At 47.7% G+C, this 22,581-nt stretch overlaps 1 protein-coding gene across 3 annotated transcripts in view; it reads right to left on the reverse strand.

The window, feature by feature from the left end:
• MEF2D (myocyte enhancer factor 2D) overlaps window positions 1-22,581 on the reverse strand; it is a 168,703-nt gene that overhangs the window by 27,177 nt on the left and 118,945 nt on the right. For all 3 annotated transcript variants that reach the window (XM_077841319.1, XM_077841317.1, XM_077841316.1), the window contains exon 5: window positions 5,150-5,287. In XM_077841319.1, the coding sequence (XP_077697445.1) occupies window positions 5,150-5,287 (138 nt within the window). The remainder of the gene's footprint in view (window positions 1-5,149; window positions 5,288-22,581) is intronic.

Genomic DNA, 22,581 nt, shown 5'->3' on the forward strand with positions numbered 1-22,581 from the left:
CTAGGAGTCCTGGACCCGGATCCCACGGCGCTAGGTGCTGTACAAACATAGAACAAAAAAGACAGTCCCTGCTCCACACAGCTGACCCCAACTGGAGCCTCTAGGTGGATACTGTAATAGAAAGAGTGACAGATCGAAGCATTTACAAGGTGCAGCTTTGCTCAAGAGAAGCAAGCTGCAGATGGCTCCTATCGATTCCAGTCAGTGGAAAGACCTGGGGCTCTGACCTTCAAAGCAGTGGAAATGCCTCTAATTCATGATCCTTGGCCCCTGGCTCAAGGGACAGATTCACCTCGCTCGGTTCCTGTTAAAGCCAGACTTTGCCCAGATTATCCAATCACTCTATCTTATGCTCTTCATTAGCGAGAGCAGGCACCTGCTTGGAGGCTCTCTCAGGGCTTTGCTAAAACCCTCTTTTAATTCCATTGGCCTTGTGAAGCCAGGAAGCTTCCCGGCCTTTTGGTGTCACCGAGAAGTCATTACAAAAGTGCTGCTGGGCAAATGCAGCTTTGTATTGCAGGAGAGGAAGAACGAGCATGAGAGAGAATGGCGAAGTCGCGCCTCTGTCCTCCCAGGAGCTCCTGGCTTGGAAAGCCACCCCCCTACCAATCATCCCCCACCTCCTTCAAAGATCTCCAGGGCATCCAGCTGTTTCAGGCAGCAAGCAGGTGCTAAGGACCACTCTCTGCTTGGGGCTTCTGCTGCCACAGATCACTTGACTTGAGCTTTAAGACTGCAAGCTCTGCAGGGCAAGGGACCTTACAAGCCAGATTCTCCTTGACACTAAGGCCCCTTCACACGGCTCTGGCATAGCTTTATGGCCACTTTTTTTTTTCCCGCTCATCCCCCCACCCGCCTCCCCCACACACAGCCAATGTGGCATAGAGGACACTCAAAGCTGGTCTACGCTACAAAGTTACATCGGCTTGACCACATTGCTCCAGGCTGCGAAAAATTTGCAGCCGGAATGAAGCGGACCTAAGCCACAGTGTAGACACAGCTAGGGCCAGGTCTACACTTACAAGCTTACAGCGGCACGGCTGTCCTGAGTAGCTCTCCCGTGGACATAATGAAACCAACTCAACGAGCACCAGCAGCTATGTTTGCGGGAGAGCGTCCTGCCGACGTAGTGCTGTGCCAAGAGAGCTCACGCTGGCAAAACTCTGTCGCTCAGGGCGGGTGTTTTTTTCACACCCCTGAGAGACAAAAGCTTTGCCGAGCTCAGTGCTAATTGAGACACGGTCTAAGCTGGTGAAAGAATTCTTCTGTCAGCCTCGTTCCTGCCTCTTAGGCCACGTCTCCATTACAAACACTATGTCGCCCTAACTTTCGTCGGCGTGTAGCCACCGCTATTAAATCGCTTGTGCGCGCGCACGCTTGGCTCCTGGCGTCGGCGGGGCACATCCTCACAGAAGCGCTTGTGCGGACTGCATTGCCGGGGTGCGGCATTGTGGGAAGGCGGCTGAAAGCCGGTAATAGTCCGCAAAAGCAACGGTGTGTCTGCACGGACACTGCGGCGTCCTAATTACGTCAACCGTGACTCGACGCCGCTTGGGGAACTGGTGTTACTCCATCGGTGTCGAGAGGCGCTTACGTGGGCAGGAGCGCAATTTACATGAAGGCACTTCCTCAGCTAGGTTGACAGAGGGCAGCTTACGTCGATCTAACCCTGTCGCATACGCCAGGCCTCAGAGAGATGGACACAGCAACAGAAGAAATCCTTCTGTCGTTCTGTAGGAAGTGTCTACACTACATCGATGCAGCTACTGTGGCATTACTAGTGTAGACGCACCCCGACTGTCAGTGAGAATCAGGCCCTTAAATGTTTGGCTGTGCACTTCTACAATGCAATAGTGCGCAATAAATAACAAGAAAGAAAGAAAGAAAGAAAGAAAGAAAGAAAGAAAGAAAGAAAGAAAGAAAGACTAACGAAGGGCATAATTCTACCCCAGATGCACGTGTGAAACCTGCTGACATGAGAGTTACATGAATGGATTGGAGGACAGGATTCCGCACTTAGCTCTTAACTATCACATTGCGCTTTTGAACCACTAACCGACCAATCTTCCCCATGCTCCTGCCCAGGTGGGGAGAGAGTTGTGCACACGCAAATGACCACTCAACCAGCAGCTCTCATTCCCCCAGAGGCCAGCAGCTGATTGCAGAACTCTGGGAGCTGCAGTGTTATGGCAGGCAAAGGTTTGGAATGAACACAACAATCCAAAATCCGGGGGTGAGGGGGGGAAGGTTCATTAATCAGCCAAACGCCAATGACTTTTCTTTTTCTTGGAAGTCAGTTTCAAATGCACTCAGAATGCAGAACCCTGTTAAGGCCAGTTTCTCTGTACCAGGGAGTCCTGAGCTTCCCCGGCAGATGAGTTGTGTTAGTTCTCATTATCACACAAAAAGCTGGTTAAAAAGAAAAGCACCTGCTCCAACAATCCACAATTCAATCCTATTGCAAGAGAGGTAAAGTCAAGGAGGCAGATGCTCTGCTTTTGCTGCTAATCAACCTGCTTCTGGGATGCTGCACACTGCAAGGTTTTGGGGACAGGGACTTTCCTTCTTTTATACGTGTTCACAGTGCCTAGCATAATGGGGCCCTGGTCCCAGACTGCAGCCTGTAATCACTACTATAATACAAATAATAAAAAATGCATTGGTTGATCGCACCCCGTTTCCCCATTCGCCTGCCCTTGGGTAACTATCTGCCCCAGGGCAAAGCGAGTGCTGAATGCTACACACTCATCTGGCAGCGTCTTATACCCACTTTGCACTGGTGTAAATGATAGGACAAGGCGTAGGGCAGCTGAGAATCAGACCCACAGATTTGAGGGCCAGAAGTGACAATTGTGATGGTCTTACTCTGACCTCCTGCGTAGCACAAGACGTAGAATTTTACCCTGCGATTCTTGTACCAACGAAGACAGTGGCAAAGCCCCAGATGAACTGCATGAGGCAGAATCAAGCCCAAGGAGCTAAACTTTCCTTAAAATCCTATTCCAGGGGCTCAATTCTCATTTACACTAAGGGCGTGTTCACAATGGAAAGTTAATGCAGATTCATGTAGGGTGTGACTTTAAAGTTCAACAGCTGTAACTGAATAACTCCATATGTGGATGTTCTGAATCAGGAATAAGAGGGCTGTATCCTGTGTTAGTTTAACCCATTTTCCGAGGGAGTTAAGCTAAGCAGAAAGAAGGCACTCTTATTGCAGAACACAACTGTCAACATATGGAGTTATTTAGGAACAACTCCTTCAGTAGATAAGCCCTAAAACCAGTTTTACCCCACTTTGGTGGTGTAAAGCGCATGAGACAGTTACACTCACTTGAAGGTCCCTTTATGCTGCCAGAGGGGTGGCATGGGGAAAATGAGCATCTGGCCCACAATCTTTTACTGGCAGAGTCTGCCCAAAAAAACACCTCTGGCTTTGCATGAGTGAAGTCTCAAAAAAAGAAAAAATTCACTCCCGTGGCCTTGTAAGGAGCAGCAGGAAGGAGTTGGGGTATTTTTTTTATCCTGCATCCAGCACTTGGAAAACTGCCTTCCTTTCTACTCCCGGCAATGTTAGTTAATTACGGCTGCCTCCGTTGACAGGCTAATCCCCCTGAAGATGGCTTGCCTGCCTCAATAGTCTTTGCTCCCTTGAACTAACCACTAATTTGCAATGCCCCTCTTCCCTCCCTAGACACAAATCCCTTTCATCGCTGTCCTGATGCCACTCCAGGGCCGTCGTCTCAGGCTAAAACCACCCTGAATTTCTGCCACATCCTCTAGCTGCGCCGGGAGCTTTATGGATTCGCATGAATTGAAAGAAAAGTGGCTCCAAACTGGATCTGATCCCAAAGCGGGTGCAACTGTCATAACCTGACCCTCCCTTTCCCCACCATGACTCATATTCATACAGAGGTTCTGAACTCAAGCAAAACTCCCACTGAAGTTCAGAGGAGTTTGCTGGAGTAAAAAAAAAACCCCTCAGGATTCGACTCAGTATTAATCGCAATGGGACCGATTTTTAAGGTTCTTGGTCTTAACATTTCCAATGTGGGGGCTCAGAGTTAGACAGCAAAGCCCAATGTATTTAGGTGCCTAACTCCCTTCGAAACCAATGGGAATCAGGCACCTAAATATATCTGAGGATTTGGGCCCTCGGGCCGGAGTCTCATTTACGCTAAGGGCGTCTCTGCTGCATTGATCAGTAAGCAGTGCAACCCAGCTAGTGCAGCTGCTGTTACAGTGCTTGCGTCTTATTCTCATACGGGGAGGGGGATAAGCTGTGCTGGCAAAAGGCACTTTTCTAACTGCAGCCACACTAGGGGCTGGACTAGTGTAATGATTTCAGTGAACGGTGATCCCTCTCTCCCAAGCTAAAAGAGTTATACCTGTAAAACTTTTAAGTGCAGACCAGGCCCGAGAATTCTTCATGCCACTCTGACCGCGTAAAGGTGGGTAAATTATACCCATTTTAAGGCCAGAATGGTGCAACTGAGACTCAGGCCTTGTATAGGAGGGAACAACCGTAATGTGTTGTGTTCTAGCCGTGCCCCCGATCTGCCCCCTAGGCCAGAAGAGGAGATTAGGATGGGCACAGGGATGTTCCGCCAGCTCCATACCAGCTGGAGGGAGGCATTTCCACCCACTTTAACACCTCTTTATGCTGGCAGAGTGACCTAAAGGGGCCTCGGCATCACCAAGGCCTGTTTCTAACCATTAGACCATGCTGCCTCCCAGACGTTCCCTAGCCCTGGGTTTGCTACGCCCGATGGGAGCAAACGAACAAGGCAGAGCAAGGCTCCGTAAGCAAAGCCATGCACAGTGGTCACCCTCGCCGCTCTGCATTCTACGTTGCTAGGGGTCCAGGGCAGGATGTGCAGGCCACCAGCTACTCACTGCGAGCCTGTAACTCTGCATCATTTTATCAAACTCCTCATCAATCTTTTTATATTTCTCCTCCGTCTGCGGGGTCAGCGCAAACACCTCGTCCCCTTCTGGGCTCTCGCATTCCCTGTGCTTCTTGTTCAGCGCCTGTTATGTTGAGAGGGCGGGGGAGGTGGCGGGGATGGGGGTAGGATTGGAAAGAAATCGAACAAAAGAAAAAAAGAAAAACATAATGAAGGATTTCTGGCCAGAGGGGCGCAGTACTTACACCGTATCGTTTGAAGAGGATATCCAGATCCTCGCTGGCTTTGCGGTATTTATCCTCCATCAGGGGGCTCTGGTCAATGGAGTCGTCTCCGTCGGGTTCCGGGCTGTCGCAACCGTTAAAACCTTTCTTTCTTAATGTCTGAAAACATAACCAGGACAGGTTGAGATCTGGAGCAGGGGAGGTACGTTGGAGAAGGGAGAGCCAGCAGGGTGTTGGATGCAGGTGCGTGATGGAGGGAGGTGGCAGGGGCTTGTTTAAAACATTGTCACTACCTTCCCAGTAGACCTGGTTTGGAAACGGGAGGGGGGGGCAATGTGGCTGAAATATGGGGGAAATTTACTCGAAATTTGGGGCGGGGGGGAATCAATATTTCAAAAAACAAACGAGTAAAAACATCCACAAAATGTAAAGGGGTCAAAAATTAATCCCAAATTTAAAATATTTGAAAAAGACAAATCATTTCAAAACCACTGGAAAAACAATCTACAGAACGTTAAAAACTGGATTGGGGTGGGGGGAATCGTTAAAATTTTTATTTAAAAAAAAAAATCACCAAAAATGCAATCAGCTCGACTTCCCAGTTACAAGAAAAGGCCTACAAGGCCGAATCCTCATTTACACCGGGACGCCTCCACATTGCTTTAGTGGGATGGAGCTGCGGTTACGACGCTGTGCCTGTTATAATAATTGGTTTCAGAGTAACAGCCGTGTTAGTCTGTATTCGCAAAAAGAAAAGGAGTACTTGTGGCACCTTAGAGACTAACCAATTTATTTGAGCATGAGCTTTCGTGAGCTACAGCTCACTTCATCAGATGCATACCGTGGAAACTAATAATTGTAGCTCTTCCGGCTTCATCCTTACAAGCTCAAAGCTCAGCTTTTCCACAGACTCGTTATGTGATCATGGGCAAATCCCAGAAGCCTGGGTTCTTATCTTTAAAGTGGGTGTATATGTAACTGATTGCCATTTTAAGGGCCCTTTATGCTGCCAGAGAGGTGTAAATGAGAATCGGGCCTGTAGTATTTAATAGACAACGGGTCTTTGGAACCCTCCTATAGAATTTAACAGAGTTTTATAAACTAATAAAAACGCACATTAACCCACGGAACTCACAGCCACAAGAGACCACTGAGATTAGCAGGATTCAGAAAGATTAAATTATGCGCCTTACTCTCATTTGTAATAAGGATCTAACCCATAGGATCTGATTAGGATTGTGCCTCTATTTTAGAGGAGAATATGACCCTATGACAGTGCAAGTGGGTGGAACTCCATTGACTTCAAAGGATCCATTTACAGCATGTATTTGGCCCTGTGCCAGCTCGGACACAAAACCTATTCTCCCACCATTATAATAATGGGTGGGGGGGCAGAGGAAGAAGGGGGGAACCCTAATGATATTTACTCTCCTATTAAAATATTTCCTCTCCTATTAAAAGACAAAAATATTACTTGCCCCAAGCAAAACGGGTGGGTGGAATTCTGCAAGATGGTTTTAAACAGATGTAAGGGGTTTGGGGCAATGTTCAATGGAACCTGCCAAGACCAACACAGCAGAACTGTATTAGAGATGTAGGTTGTGTCTGCACCAATAAATGATGTATCCTTTGTATGGCAATGACCTTCTTTAACTTAAAAAATAAACAAGCTCACATTTTTCATTGGCCAGCAGCCAAATTCACCTTTTGGCATAAGCTGGGTTACAACTCGGTTGAAATCAGGGGGTCAGGTTCTGATTTCACTTACAGTGATATAAATCCGAAGCAACACAACTGCAGGGGAGTGGAGTCACTCTGGATTCACACCCAGGTGAGATCAGGATCTGTCCCGGTATATTTAGCAGCTCTCTCTTTGTCATTGTCTTACCTGTTATTTACCAAATGCCCCCAAATTGCTAGGCACCTCACAAAACAAGGGAAGACATGATTCTGTGCCAACCTGGCCTTTGGGGCATTCAAAATCTGGACCCAAATGACCCAGTTAGAGCCAATCTCAAAGAAGAACGTTGCACCCAGAGGAAATGCAGATATGAGCTAACCTGACCGAACTCTGATCTTTGCAGTGTTTGAAATCTGGAGCTGAACTTTGTGGCTTAGCCACCTTGGGCTGATTCTCATTTACACTAAGGGTCTTTTTACATTACTCTGCTAGTCTAACCGGGCTTGAAAATGGGACGTATTTCCATGCAAGAGCAATTGCAGGCCTGGGTTACACTTAAGAGTGTTACCGATAAAATGATTTCAGTTAAGAGGGTGATTTATTTTACTCAAATAGACACAAGTAAAGGCCCTAGTGTGAACAGTTCTACTGCTGTAAAGGTGACTTAGACCTGGTCTACATTTCAAATTTAGGTCGACATAGCTACACTACTCAGGGCACCCAACCACCATAGCTGTGCCAATCTAGTTCCCAGTGTAGAGGCATCTAGGTCAGTGGAAGAGAGGTTCTATCAACCTAGCTACGGTCACCCAGGGAGATGGTGTTCCTGTACTGATGGGAAAACCCCTTCTGTGGGCGTAGGCTGTGTCTACACTATGGAGCTGTAGCTATGCCATTATAGTCCCTATCATGTAGACAAAGCCACACTTACGGTGATGTAGCTTGGCCGGTATAACCTCCATAGTGTCGGCACACCTATAGCTATACCAGTATAAACACCTTTGTGCCAATATAATAAACCAGCATAGTTAAAGCAGTGCGGTTTTGTTTACACTAGCAATGGCTGTCAGGGGTGTGAAGAGGCGCGATCCTTGACTGACAGAACGGAGACAGCAGAAACCCACACTGTAGACTCAGCCAATAGTCTACACTTAAAATGAGACTGACCTAGCTACGTCGTCAAATGTTGCACCCTGCGCAATCTAGTTAGGTTGACCTAACCCCCCCGTGCAAACATGGAAAAATTCTTCCCTCGACCTAGCTACCGCCCCTCGGAGAGGTGGAGTAACTGCATTGATGGGGAAACCCCTTCCATCGATGTAGGAAGCATCCACGCTAGGAAGCTACAGCTGCAGTGCCATAGGTATGCCTCTGTGGGGTAGAGATACCCTCGGTTATACCGGCAAAGATGTGCTTTTACGAGCAGAGCTTGTTTCATGTGTGGGGTTAACAAGCTATACCAGTAGAATGTAACTTTGCAGAGAGAAGCTGCTTCCCCACTAGGATCGCTTTGCTGGTGCAGTATGCTGGTAAACACTCCTAGTGTAAACATGACCTAAAACTATCTAGGGTGGACAAGCCCTTAGCCGGGGAGAGAATGCAAGCCAAGGAGTCTGTAGCAGAGCCAGGAACTGAATCTGGAGTTTGATGGCAGCTCCTTAACTGCAAGACCATCTTTGTACTCTTAAGGAAGTCCCATTAATTGGAAACACAGGCATTCCATGTGGAGGCTCTGCATGCAGACAGTAAGAATCCTTCGGAGAGTTCGTACAAAAAGTTCCTGTCTCGTGTTCAGTAGCCAATTTACAGATTGCATTACATACGCACATTTAATCATTTTATTTTCAAAATACCAGAAGCAATTAGGCATTATTATGGAACCAGCACTTGCCAGTTTGGGTTTTTTTTTTTTTTTAAAGTCAAAGCAACATAATTTCCTGGAAGTCTTGATCTCTTTTCATGCCAAACTTGAAAGAGAAAAAAAAATGCCTTGACAATTCGCCTCTCATCTTCCCAAACACAGATAAACATATCTGCTGCTACTAGGCCAAATTTTATCTCAAAGAGATTCCTTACCTACACTGTGAGCGCTGGGAAATATGGGTTTATAATGGAATTGACGCAGCGACGGTGGATGTATCTCTCACTTAAGATTCTAAGGTCCTTGGGGCAGGGACTGGCTTTTTGTTACGTGTTTGTACAGCACCCTAACATTGGGGTTCTGGTCCATTTCTGGAGCTCATAGGTGCTACTGCAAGAAATAATAATATTTTTAAGTGCTTGAGATCTACCGATGAAAAGGTGTTATATAAGAGCTAGGTATTCTATTATTATTTAATGATATGATGTAACGTTTTCTCTTATTGTATGCTGCTGGTCAAAATAATGGGAAAACCAATTTTATGACACATTTTGAAGCTGCTTCTGTTTTGTTGTGTTTGAAATGAACCCGCTCTTTCACCAAAAATTTTTAAAAAGCAGTATTTGTTACCAATGTTTTAATTGAAATCATTTTCAAAACTGTTTGGGTTTTCAAGTAAGCACACCATTCTGCTAACAATTTTGATTATAAAAGGAGATGGAAAATTTAGCCAAAAAAGGCAGAAATTTTCAGTCATACATTTTTCGTGGCAAGATAAGTTGCCAAAAACACACACACAAACCTTTTTTTGTGCATAAAAATTTCAGTCATCTCTAATCCCTTGGCTGAATGAAAGTGAACTCAGTTTCCTTGCTAACTTACTTAAAATCTTAGGGGGCATGCTGGTTTGTTATTGTAGGGTGATCCATGAGCCAGGAATGCATCGACTAGTTAATTATTGCACAAGTGTGTACCATGGCTTGTCACTGTGCGTTGTTGCCTGTTCCATTCTGCTTTTATACCCTGCTCTTCACCGTAGTATCTAGCTTGTTACAGATTGCATATGAATGGAGGGACGCACCCACTAGCTGACTATTGCCTGGTTGCCATCAGTTTTATAATAATTAATTATTACGTTATTATTATTTTGAACATTAAAGGGCTGTAACGTACTTTCTTCTCTCTTTCCCGCAATGTACACACATACAACCCATGCACACACTAATATACGCAGTCATTTTCAAAATGTAACACATTTTGCAGCGCTCGTATGATCTTGTATTGCCCGAGCTACAACATCTCAGCATCACCTTTGCAAGACAGGAGAAGGCTCCTTGGGCTTGGCCCAACAACAATATTAAAAACAGGGACAGGGCCTTGAGTCTGAGGCGTGGACGCGGAACTGAAGAAAGTGAGTCGGGTTTCAGGAGGGAGCTAGTCTGATGTGACGTCTAGCGGCTCTGAAGTGCAACCTGATCTCCAGGCTGCTACCAGACAAACACAGGCCTTTCAGTATGTAACAGGCCTCTCTGCACATTCAATAAAGATCTCTTTCCTACAACTCTAACTGTCTGCTGCATCAGTTATTGCTCGTGAAACAGGGCCTGTCATAAGCTTCAGATCCCAATGCCTTGGCATTAGGGTTGCCAGCTTTGGTTGGATGACTTCCTGGAGGTTTCATCACATGACATTGTCTTTAATTAAAGATTAATCTTTAACTCCTGGAGACTCTAGGACAATCCTGGATGTTTGGCAACCCTACTCAGCACTGCTGAGCATATCAAAGCCCAAACCTCCCAAATCCAAATACCCCAGTACTGCTGCGACAGGATCCGAACAGTGACTGGGATCCTAATTTCATAGCTTAAAGTTACATCTGCGTAACTCAGTTCAGAATCTCAACTTAACTCTGTTGAGTTCCATCGTGGTGAAGGCCAAAAGTATAACTGGGTTCAAAAACATAATTAGATCTGGTCATTGTTGGGCCTATCCTCCATGAACTGTAGCCAAGATGGTCAGGGGACGCAACCCCGTGCTCTGGGTGTCCCTAAACCTCTGACTGCCAGATGCTGGGACTTGATGACAGAGGATGGATCACTCAATAATTTCCCTTGTTCCGTTCCCTCTGAAACATCTGGCCCTGGGCACTGTTGTAAGACACGACACTGGGCTTTGGTCTGCCCTCTTATGTTGTTAGAGCAACCAGGTGTGATGTGGACCTCGTTTGTACACTGTGTCTAAAAGACAAATATCTCCAATCGCATGCGCTTGTGCTGGATGCTTCTCCCAAGAGAACAGCGCCTCCTACTGAGCTGCTCACCCTGCTTCCTGTAGCACCAGCCTCCGCGCTGGGGCATTTGCGTCAGCACTGACTCAGAGAGGAAAGCACGGTCCACTGCCCCTCCCACGCTGCTCCCTGCAGCACAGCACCCCCTAGCATAGGGGTTCAGGAGTGATTCAGAGGGAAGAGCCGGGCCTGCTTGAGTCACTCACACCAATGAAAGCTGAACAACTTCATGCCGTTTTACGGGTTGCAAATGAGGCAATGCGGTCTCCAACGCCACACTCCGGATTCTCTGAGCCAGAGATGGCTGGAAATGCTCCTCCACAAAGAAAGCCCATTCAAGGCATCTGCTTACTCAATTTAGCAACTTCAAATGCAATCTGGCACCTAACAATTCAGAGTATCTACTGCATCTATACTGCAGCACAACTGTATATATATATGGGCGGATACGCCTGGAATAGTTAAACATACAAGGTACAGGCAACAGGGAGTCTGATGTCTAGACCTGAGTTCTAAACCTCGCTCTGCAGCATCACTCTCCTTTTCTCTTTCCTGTCACATCCTGTGTCTGTCTTGTCTATTTACAATGTAAGATCTTTGGGGCAAGGACTGTCTCTAAAGGCTTGTCTACATACAGATTTCCACTGGTTTAGCTTGAGGCGCGGTGTTAAATTGGCACAAAAGTCTGCTCTTCTTCCGGATTACACCAGGTTTATTTGGGTTTAGTTTAGGGTTAAAGTTAAATCAAAAAAGATCAGATGAAACAAACTGCTCTTGAAGCAAAATAAGAGCCTCCACAAAGGGTTTACACCAGTTTAATTAAATCAGTTTAAGAGCTTGTCTACACTTGAAAATTATTTCAGATTTAAGAAAGGGTGTGAATTTAAAGTGCATAAACTGTTCCAGAATAACTCCACATATGAACACCCTTATTCCAGAATAAGAGTGTATTCCAGAATACCTATTGCAAAAGAGCTATTTTGCAATAGCTATTCCGGTTAATTTCTGCATGTAGACAAACTACATGCAGACAACCCCTCACGATGTGTGTACACAGCACCATCCATATGGCCATTCTTATGTTCTTAAGCCCCAGTCCTGCAATAAAATCTGGCCGTTCCATACACCCATGCAAACTACTAGGGCCCTCAAAGGTCCCAGATATCAGCGTTCAGGTCGGAGCCAGGGCAAGAGCTAAAGGCTTGGTTTCTCAGGGGTTTATCTGAAGGCCTTTGTCTGGGTCGGGGTGAAGGGTCTGCCAGGGGGTGGGTGTGTGTGTCAGAGACTCCCACTGGGAAGTGGTGCAAAAGGGCAGGTTTAAAGGTCACGATGAAAGAACCCAGTGGTTTCCTGCCTGGAGAGAGAAGCAAGCCAGCTGGTAAGGCCACCAGCACAGGAAAGGCTAAAAATAAACCCAGCTCCAACAACAACAATCGCGTTTCTCAGCAGCTGCGCTTGGCATGCTGGTTCGCTTGGCGACCCAATCACAAATGGAAGTGACTTCCCAGAGCAGATGGGACATGGCAGCAATTTGGAAGGAACCTGGTACCGGCAGAACCCTAGCTACACCCAGCACAGCTGTGTGGGTGGCCTGATGGAGAGAGATGGCTTGGACGGGTTCACAACCACGGCCAAGGATTGGCCAAGACCTCTGGTTCCCACCCCGCTCACACACACACACCTTGAAAAAGAACCAAGGGATCAAGTTTTAACAAAGTAAAGACTTTCACAGTATTTTTCTTTAGAACTGGTAAAAAAAAAAAAAATCTAAATAATTTTTGGTTTGGTTTTTGGTAGAAAAAACTCATCCTTGTTTGAGAATCGGAATTTTTCCTGAAATTTTCGATTTTCCCAGCAATGACAAATTTAGTTGTTTTCTCTGGTTTTTGTTCTAACCTTTCTCCTCACTCCTCTCCCTTTTCGGTGGTGAAATGGAAAAAGCAAACAACAAAAATGGGAGCTGGGAGTAGAAAGGGGGCAGGGGGGGAACCCCACTCCAAACCAAAATTTTTCACAAAGCATTTCAAATAACAATAATCCCTATCTCTTATCTAGGGCTGGTCATCAGGAGGTCTCAGGGTGCTTGACAAAGGAAAGCAGTAGCATTATCCCCATTTTACAGATAGGGAAACTGAGGCACAGAGCCATGCATTGACTGGTCCAGGCCAGTGGCTGAGCCGAACGGGATTTTCACGATCAGCAGCAACTACAGGTCTCTCACAGCGTGTATCTCCCTGTTCCATTGCTCTGAAATCTCGAGCAAGAAAATGCTTGGGGGCGGGGGGGAAGCGGTGGGCAGGTGGTTTCCTTTGGCAATGAGGTTACATTAATTGCCTCCCACCTGAGTGGGTGAAACGGAAGATCAAAGAAGGCTCCACGTAACTTTCAAAGAGGTGAATTCAACCCTGGCTGGCATTTCCCATAATGAATACCTGGGCTGAACCTTTTCAACTACCCTAGCTCTGCCCCAACCCGCATATATATTTGCCGTCTGGATATAGAACAAAGCCGCAGATGGAAGTGCAAAGGGAGAACAATGTTCAGACGAAATCTCCTTTAAGTCTGCCCTCAAAGACGTTCTGTGTGAGTGCTTAAAAGCCTCTCCAGCAAAAGGTACATAGGGTCCCATCCAAAGCCCACTGAAGTCAATGGATATCCTCCCACACTGACTTCAAAGCACTTTGGATCAGGGCCTGACTGTCTGGCATACCTAACACGATACGGTACTGTAAATTTAGGCTAGGATTGAAATGACAGATCTAGGGCTCCTGTAAGATAATTAAAAGCAGGGTTTGTCTTGTGCTGGGCCAGGTATTACCTACCAAGCAGGGCTGGCTGAAAATGTCCATCAAAACGGTGATTCAGAGGCAAAAAGGGGGGTTTCGACTAAATGCCATTTTTCGTTAAAAGCATCTTTAGCTCTTCAGCAGGTCTTGGTTTTTCACAAGGTTCAGCCAGAGGAGGAAAAACAGGCCCTTCCTGTTCGAATAGCTGTCTGGTTAATTTGATGGACACACCACACGTGGCAGGTACAGAGTTTAGCATGGCTCAGATTCACTGGAAAAACAGCAAATACCTTTGGCCAAGTGGGGAACATTCCATCCTCACAAGCGGGCTGTCTCTGGGGACCAGGTGTTGGCTGGCACTGAGAACAGGTGATTTTACAGAAAGTACCGTACTCCATTAATTATAAAATACCTGCAGTCAAGGGAGCTGCACCAGTTTACATCAGCTGAGGATCTAGCCTGAGGTTCCCCACGAAACTAGTTCCCACTTCCCACCGCTGGCCAGCACTGCATTTACCAGCAGCTAGCCCGCCGCTAACCACAGCTACTTAGTCGGGCTGGTCCAAATGTTTTGAATTGTGACGTTTCAAGGACATTTTTTCATCAAAATGTCAACAAAGAAAATGGAGTTGGGGGAAATTCAGCTCCATTTCTGGGAAAAAAACAACAACAACCATCCCTCCTGCCCCTTTTTAGAGCAGCTCTTGATATTATTTTTTTGTATTCCAGTAGCACCCGCAACCAAGATTTGGACCCCCGTTGCCCTGAGCTCTGTGTTAAGACAGCATGAGAGCGCTGCAGTGCTTACAGGAGGGGAGGGGAAACTGAGGCACAGGGAGTAAGTCATTTGCCCAAGGTCACACAGCAGGTCAGGGGCAGAGCTGGGATTAGAACCCAAGTCTCCTGACTCCCAGCACAATCCAGTGCTGTATCCATTGGATCACACCACCTCCCATTTCTCTCTACTGGTTGATTACAAACACGTAAGCCTCCTAAATAATTACATGATCATACACTGCTCTCCCAGCCCTCCTCTGCTGGCTCTCATCTTAGACTGAGCATTCTGGGGCAGGGAATCCATCTGCAGTGGGGAAGCACAGCGCACTTCTGTGGAAAACAACAACGCCATGTGTCACGTAGGTTGCAGATTCTTTAGCACTTGCTAATCTCCATCACGGCCCTTTCTGGCCTTTGGGCAGCTTGTTTGGAGGAGGAGGAAGGGGGAGACCACTATTTGTTCAAGAGCAAGGCTGGTTCTTTCCAGGCTCAGATGACACGCTGCTCTGATGGATTGAAAGTGCCACCAGCTGGAGCAGAGACAGCAACAACGGTGGGCCGCGTGCTCGGAGCAAGGCTTTGGCCTCTGGATCTCAGAGCTCTGAACTGCATTCAAAGGACAAAAGGCCGAATCCAGGTCCCATTCGATCAACAGCTGGAGCAGTCAGAGGAGCAAAGGTGGGTCGCAAATGGATTTAAGACAAAATTTTTCACTTTTTAGTTCCATCGAAAAATTGGAACATTTTCAAACAGGAGAAAAAAAACATTCCGTTCGTTCAAAATTTTTAGTCGAAAAGAATTCCCAGTTTTCAACCAGCCTTAGTTCCATTGATAAGAACGGCCATACTGGGTCAGACCAAATGTTCATCTAGCCCAGTGTCCCGTCTTCTGACAATGACCAATGCCAAGTGCCTCAGGGGGAATGAACAGAACAGGTGATCCTCAAGTGATCCATTCCCTGTCGCCCATTCCTGGCAAAACCGAGGCTATGGACACCCTCCCTGCCCATCCTGGCTGAGGAGCCATCACTGCTATGTCCATTGGTTTGTCCCTTCAGTGTGGCCTACCACAGATGCCCTTCCCTTTCACAGATGGCAGCTCTCTTATTTTATACCCAGGAAGAGATTCCCAACCTGCTTTGCTTTTAAAGAACAGCTCTTTAACTCAAGAGCCAGAGGGAAATTCAGGGCATCTGAGAGCAAAGGATGCTCACTCAGGATGGGGGTCAACTTCCTTTAAAGGCTGTAATTGAAACAACCCCAAACGCTGGAAAAGTTTGGATCTTGATCAGAACTTACCATCTTCACCCTTGTATGCCGGATTTGCCATCCCCTGCAAATTGCATTATCATTTAAAACCGGCGTAAAGAGCCGCCATGGGCAGCACAAGAATGGCCGGAAGGGAGAAAAACCAGGCCCCAGATAGGGCTTCTGTACGCGAGAAGGGAAGGGAAGAATGCTGTGTGACTTTAAATGGATTCAGAGCGTCCAGTCCCCTGTCAGCCGTGCTCCCGTCCAAGTCGCTTACCAGAAACTGGCACGTCAGGCAGGCTGTGAGGAAATGAGAAGCGACAGCAAGGAGCAAAGCCGGCGTGATCTCAACTTTAACCATCACGTGGCTGCCAGCGTGCCTGTCTAGGAGACTCATCTGTCCCTTGCTCGATTAAGGAAACCCCCCTTTGCACTCAGAGAGATTTTCCTCAGACTTAAAAGCTTGGAACAGCCAGAACTTTGCCAGGGCCAGAAAGAGCCACGGGGGCCATGCAGCTAAAATCCTCTGCTGACAGGCGCTGCCATTTTCACTAACGCTTGCAACATTTCTCTGCAGGGCATTTCATCCAAGAGACGGGTCCTAATGGCAGCTGGAGTTCAAGCAGCCCTCTTAAACTGGGCCAGATCTAGCCCTCTCCAAACTGTGTGACTCACGCCTCACTCTCTCCCGCCCTCTCTCTGATTATCCACTAGAACCGTGCAGTATTACTTACATTCAAACATCATGATGCAGGCCCCCGCAAACTCTTGAGATTGGCTTTAAAATCATAAGATTGGCTTTAGCGTTATACGTTTGTTTCTTTGCATTTATTTTCCATCTGATTTCTGTGCTTTCGGATGCCCTGTTTTCAAGCATTTCTCCACAACCATAAGGGCTAGGAACTTGTTTTTTAAAAAAACGAAAACTGAGATTCTCAGTCATCACAGGATTCAAGGAGCTGGGGCTTTAAGGGAACCACGTGCAAGACTCGCGACAATATCATGAGCTGGCAGCACCTTATCAGTGTTTGGAAACCTTTGAAAACTAAGCTGCCACCCTCCTCTCCTTGCCCCAATCAGGAAAATGAAACTGATCAGCCCCATCAAAACCCTGCCATGTGCTGATAGCAGCCTGCACAGCTTCCTTTATACATCTGCCACCCCGTCTCTCATTTTGAGAAATGCTGGTGGACAGCTTTATAATAGGACACTTCTCCTTTCTTCCATGTTTTGGTGATCTGTGAGATAGTTCTCACTGCTGACACTCCATGGGTGAGCGCTACCATCTGAGTCAGCGCCCACTGAAATGAATGGGGCAGCAGTTATTTCAGGCTCTCTGCAAATTTCTCCTGTAATAATAATCCCAAGCTCTCATCTAGCACTTTTCATCAATAGATCTCCAAGCATTTCACATAGGAGGTCAGTACCATTATCCCAGGGTCTAGCAAGGGGCATTTATTCTTCATGAGCCTTCTGTTTGCCCTGCACTCAGCAAGGAGACCAGGACATTGCTTCTTGGGTCTCCCTTCCATCGTCAGAGAAAAGCAGGGAGGGATAGCTCACTGGTTTGAGTACTGGTCTGCTAAACCCAGGGATGTGAGTTTAATCCTTGAGGGGCCGTTTAGGGATCTGGACCAGAAATTGGGGATTGGTCCTGCTTTGAGCAGGGGGTTGGACTAGATGATCTCCTGAGGTCCCTTCCAACCCTATGATTCTATGAAAAGAAAATGTGCTTCGCTCTCTGCAAATCACCCATGGAGAGCACAGAGTCACTTGCCACCCTTTCTGGTTTGTGCAACCAGGACACTGGCGATCTAGCTCCAGACCCATCTGGCTGCTGGCGTTTACAAGCAGGGAAATAAAAGAGGATGGGGGCTTCTCACTGCAAATCATATGACAAGTCAAGGCAATTTCTTGGATCTACAACATACCAAAGGTCGGGAAGAAGGGGGGTCAGATTCGCAGTTATGCTAGCCCAGAAGCTCAAAGGTATTTAGGCACCTAACTCCCACTGATTTCAGTATCTGGGCCTCTGTTCCTGTACTCATGTCCAGGATAAAGAGAGGCCAGTTTTAAGCCATCTTTGTGCTCCCCATCTTTTAGGGTCCTGCCTGGCCCCCACAGGTAAGATAGAGCAGCCTTTAGATCTCTCTTCCCCACACGTATGCGCACACATGAAATCACACACCTATGCTCAAGCTCACATTCACACACACACACACACACACACACACAAACACATGATCACATGCACTCACATGGCCACGCTCACACATGCATATACCCACTACACACACGTTCGTTCACACATGCATATTGGTGTATACACATATACACGCTTGCTCTTGTACTCAAACACACATATTTACATTCACACACACACACATCCTGTTCCTCACACACACACACACACACACACACACACACACGCTCACATTCACACACTTGCCTACATACACACACACGTTCACACTTGGCTGATTCTCAGCACCCTTCCTGCAGCTGATACCAGGCTAAATTGACACTTCTCCAGCTAACACCAACCCTCCCTGCTTCCCCAGCCAGCAGCTTGTCTCCTTGCACAGAATAAACAGCTGTCCTCCCCCCTCAGAGACCAATGCCATCACCTCCTCCTGGCTCCCACCCTACACATCCCAATCTGCCTGCAGACCAGATTTTCTACCGCTTGGACTTCTCACTAAAAGTGCTTACCAAGAGTTCGTTAATGCAGATCAGAGCCGATGCTCCTTCCGGGACTAGAGACACATAGGCCAGAAGGGAGAGGCAGGAAAGCAAGTCCATTTGGGATAGAGCTTTGCATCTGAGGACAAGGTCACATTTAATGCAAAGGAGACCTCTCTGATAGGGTAGCAGCAGTGTCAATGATACTAAAATATATTGTATCCCGGAGTGGCATTAATATCTCTTACAGGCACCAACCGAAATCAGGGCCCCACTGTGCGTTGCATACAGCCAGAGAAAATCCCTGCCCCGAAGATCAGACAAGCTAAATGGACAGGACAAAGGATGGGAGGGGACACAGAGAGAGACGGCAAAGTGACTTGCCCAAGGTCACCTAGCAGGCCAGTGGTGTGGTTGTGAATAGAACCCAGGTCTTCCTGTCCAACACACTAACCACTGAGCCATGTTGTCTCTTCTGAACGAGAGGCAAGGAATCCCCATTGGCTTGAATTTGCAGGGGAGGGAGGGAAGCTGTGTAGAGAGTCCAGCGACACATCCTTATATCAGGGGTCCCGATCCCTCAGCTGGTGCAAACTGATGGAACTCCCTTGCAACCAGGTGACACCAGCTTAGCCTCTGGCTCGCCACATCTAAAAGCAAAAGGTCCCCAGCTGCTCTGCGAGCCAATGCCTGAAATTAAAAAAACAAGCCACTTGCTGCTGCTCCATGGGGATGAGCCGTCTAATCCCTTCTCGATAGGAAACACCTTAACAGAGATTTATATATGGGCTTGTCTCGTTGGCAAAGCGAAAAAACAATCAGCTCAGGCAGCAAATTAAAAACTCTCTGTCCTCAGGGCTCCAAAGGAGACTCCGCATTCCGTGCACGCTGGAAGCTCAGTCATATGATGAACCTCGTTAAGATGCTGTTCAGGGTGGAGGGCAGCAGACAGGGAATTGCACCAGGCGCCCAAAGCAGCTTCCACACCACGACAAGGACCCTGCTGCAATTTCTGGCTGTTACTGCCTAGGAAGGGTCAATGGAAACTGCTCCCCTGAGCCAGGTCCTCAGCTGGAGCAAATCAGCGTAGATCGCTGGCATCAGTGGGAGTCGTCTCCAGCTCCTAAAGATGCAACTTCCTGTCACTCAGTGCATGGATTGTGGCTAAGGGAAAGGGAGCATGTCTTAAGTGCCTCTGTGTGCTGGCTATCCCTGGCTGCCTGCACAGCCTTTTCGGGCTGGGGGAAGCTGGGAAAAATCTTAGCGCAGCCTCGAGGCTGCTCTAAATTGTGCTGGGAAAGCAGTCTGGGGCAGGAAGGGTTAAAAAAGAGGTTTAAAAGCCCATCCATATGGGGTCTTCCTCTGCTGGGTGGTTGGGTAGGGGAGAATCCAGTGTGTTTGGCCCCACTGGCAGATTGCAGAGCCCAGAACATCAGTTTTCTTGCCCATCAACTAGTATTTTTCCTCTCCCAATGCATTTTTTTCTTATTTCAGTTTTGGATGCAGATCCATCTATTTATTTGATGCAAACAAAGCATTTCCCCGAGTGCCAGGGACTGACTGACGAAACTCGCTGGATTTCAAGTGTTTGGATCTTGGACCATAAGGAGAGGAGAATGCTGCCCAAAATGTTTATGATATTTTTAGGCCAAGACAAATCTGTCGAATGGTGCGAGCTATGCGGAAATAGCACCATGGAGAAGGCTGGCGAGGATGTTTTATAGACTAGCAAAGAAGGGACTTCACACAGCTCCACTCACGTGGGAGCAAATGGCTACATCTCTTGGGTGGGGGCAGTTATTCTGCCCAGGCAGGGGGATTAATTCTGAGCTCACTGGCACCAGGGTAATTCCACCGACTTGAGTCACAGAGGATTTACACCAGTGTCAATGAGAGGAGTATCAGAGCCATTGTGGGCCTGGATCTAAGCTCGCTCAGGACCTTGTATGGTCATCTACACCAGCGCAAAGCGGGGGTGAAACCCCACCAGATCAGGAGGGCAGACTTTCTCACTGACTTTGCAGCAAGTGTAGATGCAACTACCCAAGGGACAAGGTTCTCATTTACACTCAGTCCCCCTCACTCCTCTACGGGAGTGGGCGTAAATTACTCTCACGTCAACGCTTCTCTATACTGCCAAAGTGGCGTAAAGGGGCTGTCACGCAAACAGGTCCCATAAGAAAGACCAAACGGCATCATCCCTTGTCGCCCAAGTGAATTCCGAGCGCTACAGGTTGTGCGTGTAGACACCACTCTAACTACCCCGGTAGAGTTAAAGTGGTGCAGCTCCCTAGTATGGATGCAGATCTAGCAATGTAAGGTTCTCACACTGGTGTAGCTATGCCTGTACAGAAGGAGAACAAGTTATATTGGGATAGGACAATATTATACCCACATAGCTGCACCCACACTAAGGGTTGTACTGTATATCGGCAAAACATCACACCCCTAACAACCGTAGTTATACCAGTACAAAAACTGTGAGAGAGACCATGGGTTTGTCTACACTCACATTTGATAGCGCTCCAACTTGCTGGCCCAGGGGGGTGAAAAATCACCCCCCTGAGTGCAGCAAGTCCGAGAGCTTTAAAGCCCTAGTGTAGGCAGGCAGCGCTTTGAAGTTTCCAGTGTAGTTACCCCCCAACTCTACATGACAGACTTCTGCTGGCATAGCTGTATCAGTCAGGGTGGGTGGGTGGGGGGGTTTCTGACCGACAGAGCTTTGCTGGCACAAGATGAAGTTCTAATGGCAACACTCTTCAGCTGGCTCCGCTCGTAGGAGAGCGGCTTTGCTATGCGGGTACAGAGCACAGCTTTGCCCGGACAGCTGCGTCCACTCTAGGAGCGCTTTGCCACTCTAGCAGACTGGTATTGCAATACCCGTAAAGTGCTCCGAATGTAGACACAGCCTAAATGAGAATCGGGCTCCAGGATTTTATCAGCTGAACAAAGAGGTGGAAAGCTTCTTAGTTCAAAGCTTGCTCTCCAAAAGCAATGAGGCATATATTTGAAAGAAAAGAAAAGAAAAGAAAAGAAAAGAAAAGAAAAGAAAAGAAAAGAAAAGAAAAGAAAAGAAAAGAAGCAAGATTTGGGAGGATTCCAGTCGCCCCCACTGCCCCCATGAAATCAAAGCCTCAGAGAGATGAGGGAGGCTGCCAGATCGCACCACAAGGATTGAAAAGTAGACATGACATGGCCAGAACAGCAGTGGGGAGAGGATTTCTCTAGCAGCGGTCTGAAGAGGTTAAACCTTGCTGCTGCGTGAGGTCCCAGCACCATCATTCTGCCTGCGCAGTGGTTGTGCTGCTCCTTTCAAGGGTCCTTTGCATCCAGGCCGCCTCTAGCAGACAAACTGAATGACTAGAGGCTCTGTGTGCTCTGCGTGTGTTAATTTACGTCCGCCCGTAATGGCAATAATTACCCAGCCAGCCCATTCATTTGTCTAAATTTGCCCGGATGCAGAGGGAGTTGTCCACATGCAGCTTCGTCATCAACAGTGACAAACGCAGGGCTCTAATCACAGCTCTCTCCGCTCTTAGGAACACGGCGCCTGTCTCGCTGATGCTTTTGTGCTTGCGGATTCGCTGCTGGGGGGAAGGGAGCTGGATCGACAGCTGAGAGGTGGAGACGATTCTCAGTTCTGGCTGCGTCAGTGGAAGTTCTGCACAAACACGGCCATCTTCACTGAGGAGTTACCTCGAGTTGTAACCCCAGGGTTGCCCCAACCCCATCCACACGCAAAACCCTATCACTCCAGTGCAGCGATGCGATTCACTCAAGCGGTCTGGCCGGAGAGGGATGTACAGGCCAAAACCTGAGTGAGCGCAACTCATCGGCTGCTAACACGACCGCTCGGTAGTGTGGACACAAGATAACAGCACGGAGTGCTTTCCCACAATTCCCCCCGTGCGTCCCTAAAGGACAGACAGGGTCTCCCACAATTCCCTGGGAAAAAATTCACAGAGCAGCTCAGCTTCCTGCAGCACAAAGGACCCCAGGATGTGTCCCCAGAAGTCCTAGAAACACACGAGCGACTTGAGGGTTATTTCACAATGTGGCAGTCCTCACCCGAGCTCGGCTCACACAAGAGGAATCACTCAAGTGTAGATCACTCGAGCTAACTCTGCAG

Source organism: Eretmochelys imbricata, chromosome 24 (genome assembly GCF_965152235.1).
Source record: "Eretmochelys imbricata isolate rEreImb1 chromosome 24, rEreImb1.hap1, whole genome shotgun sequence".
Taxonomy (NCBI): domain Eukaryota; kingdom Metazoa; phylum Chordata; order Testudines; family Cheloniidae; genus Eretmochelys; species Eretmochelys imbricata.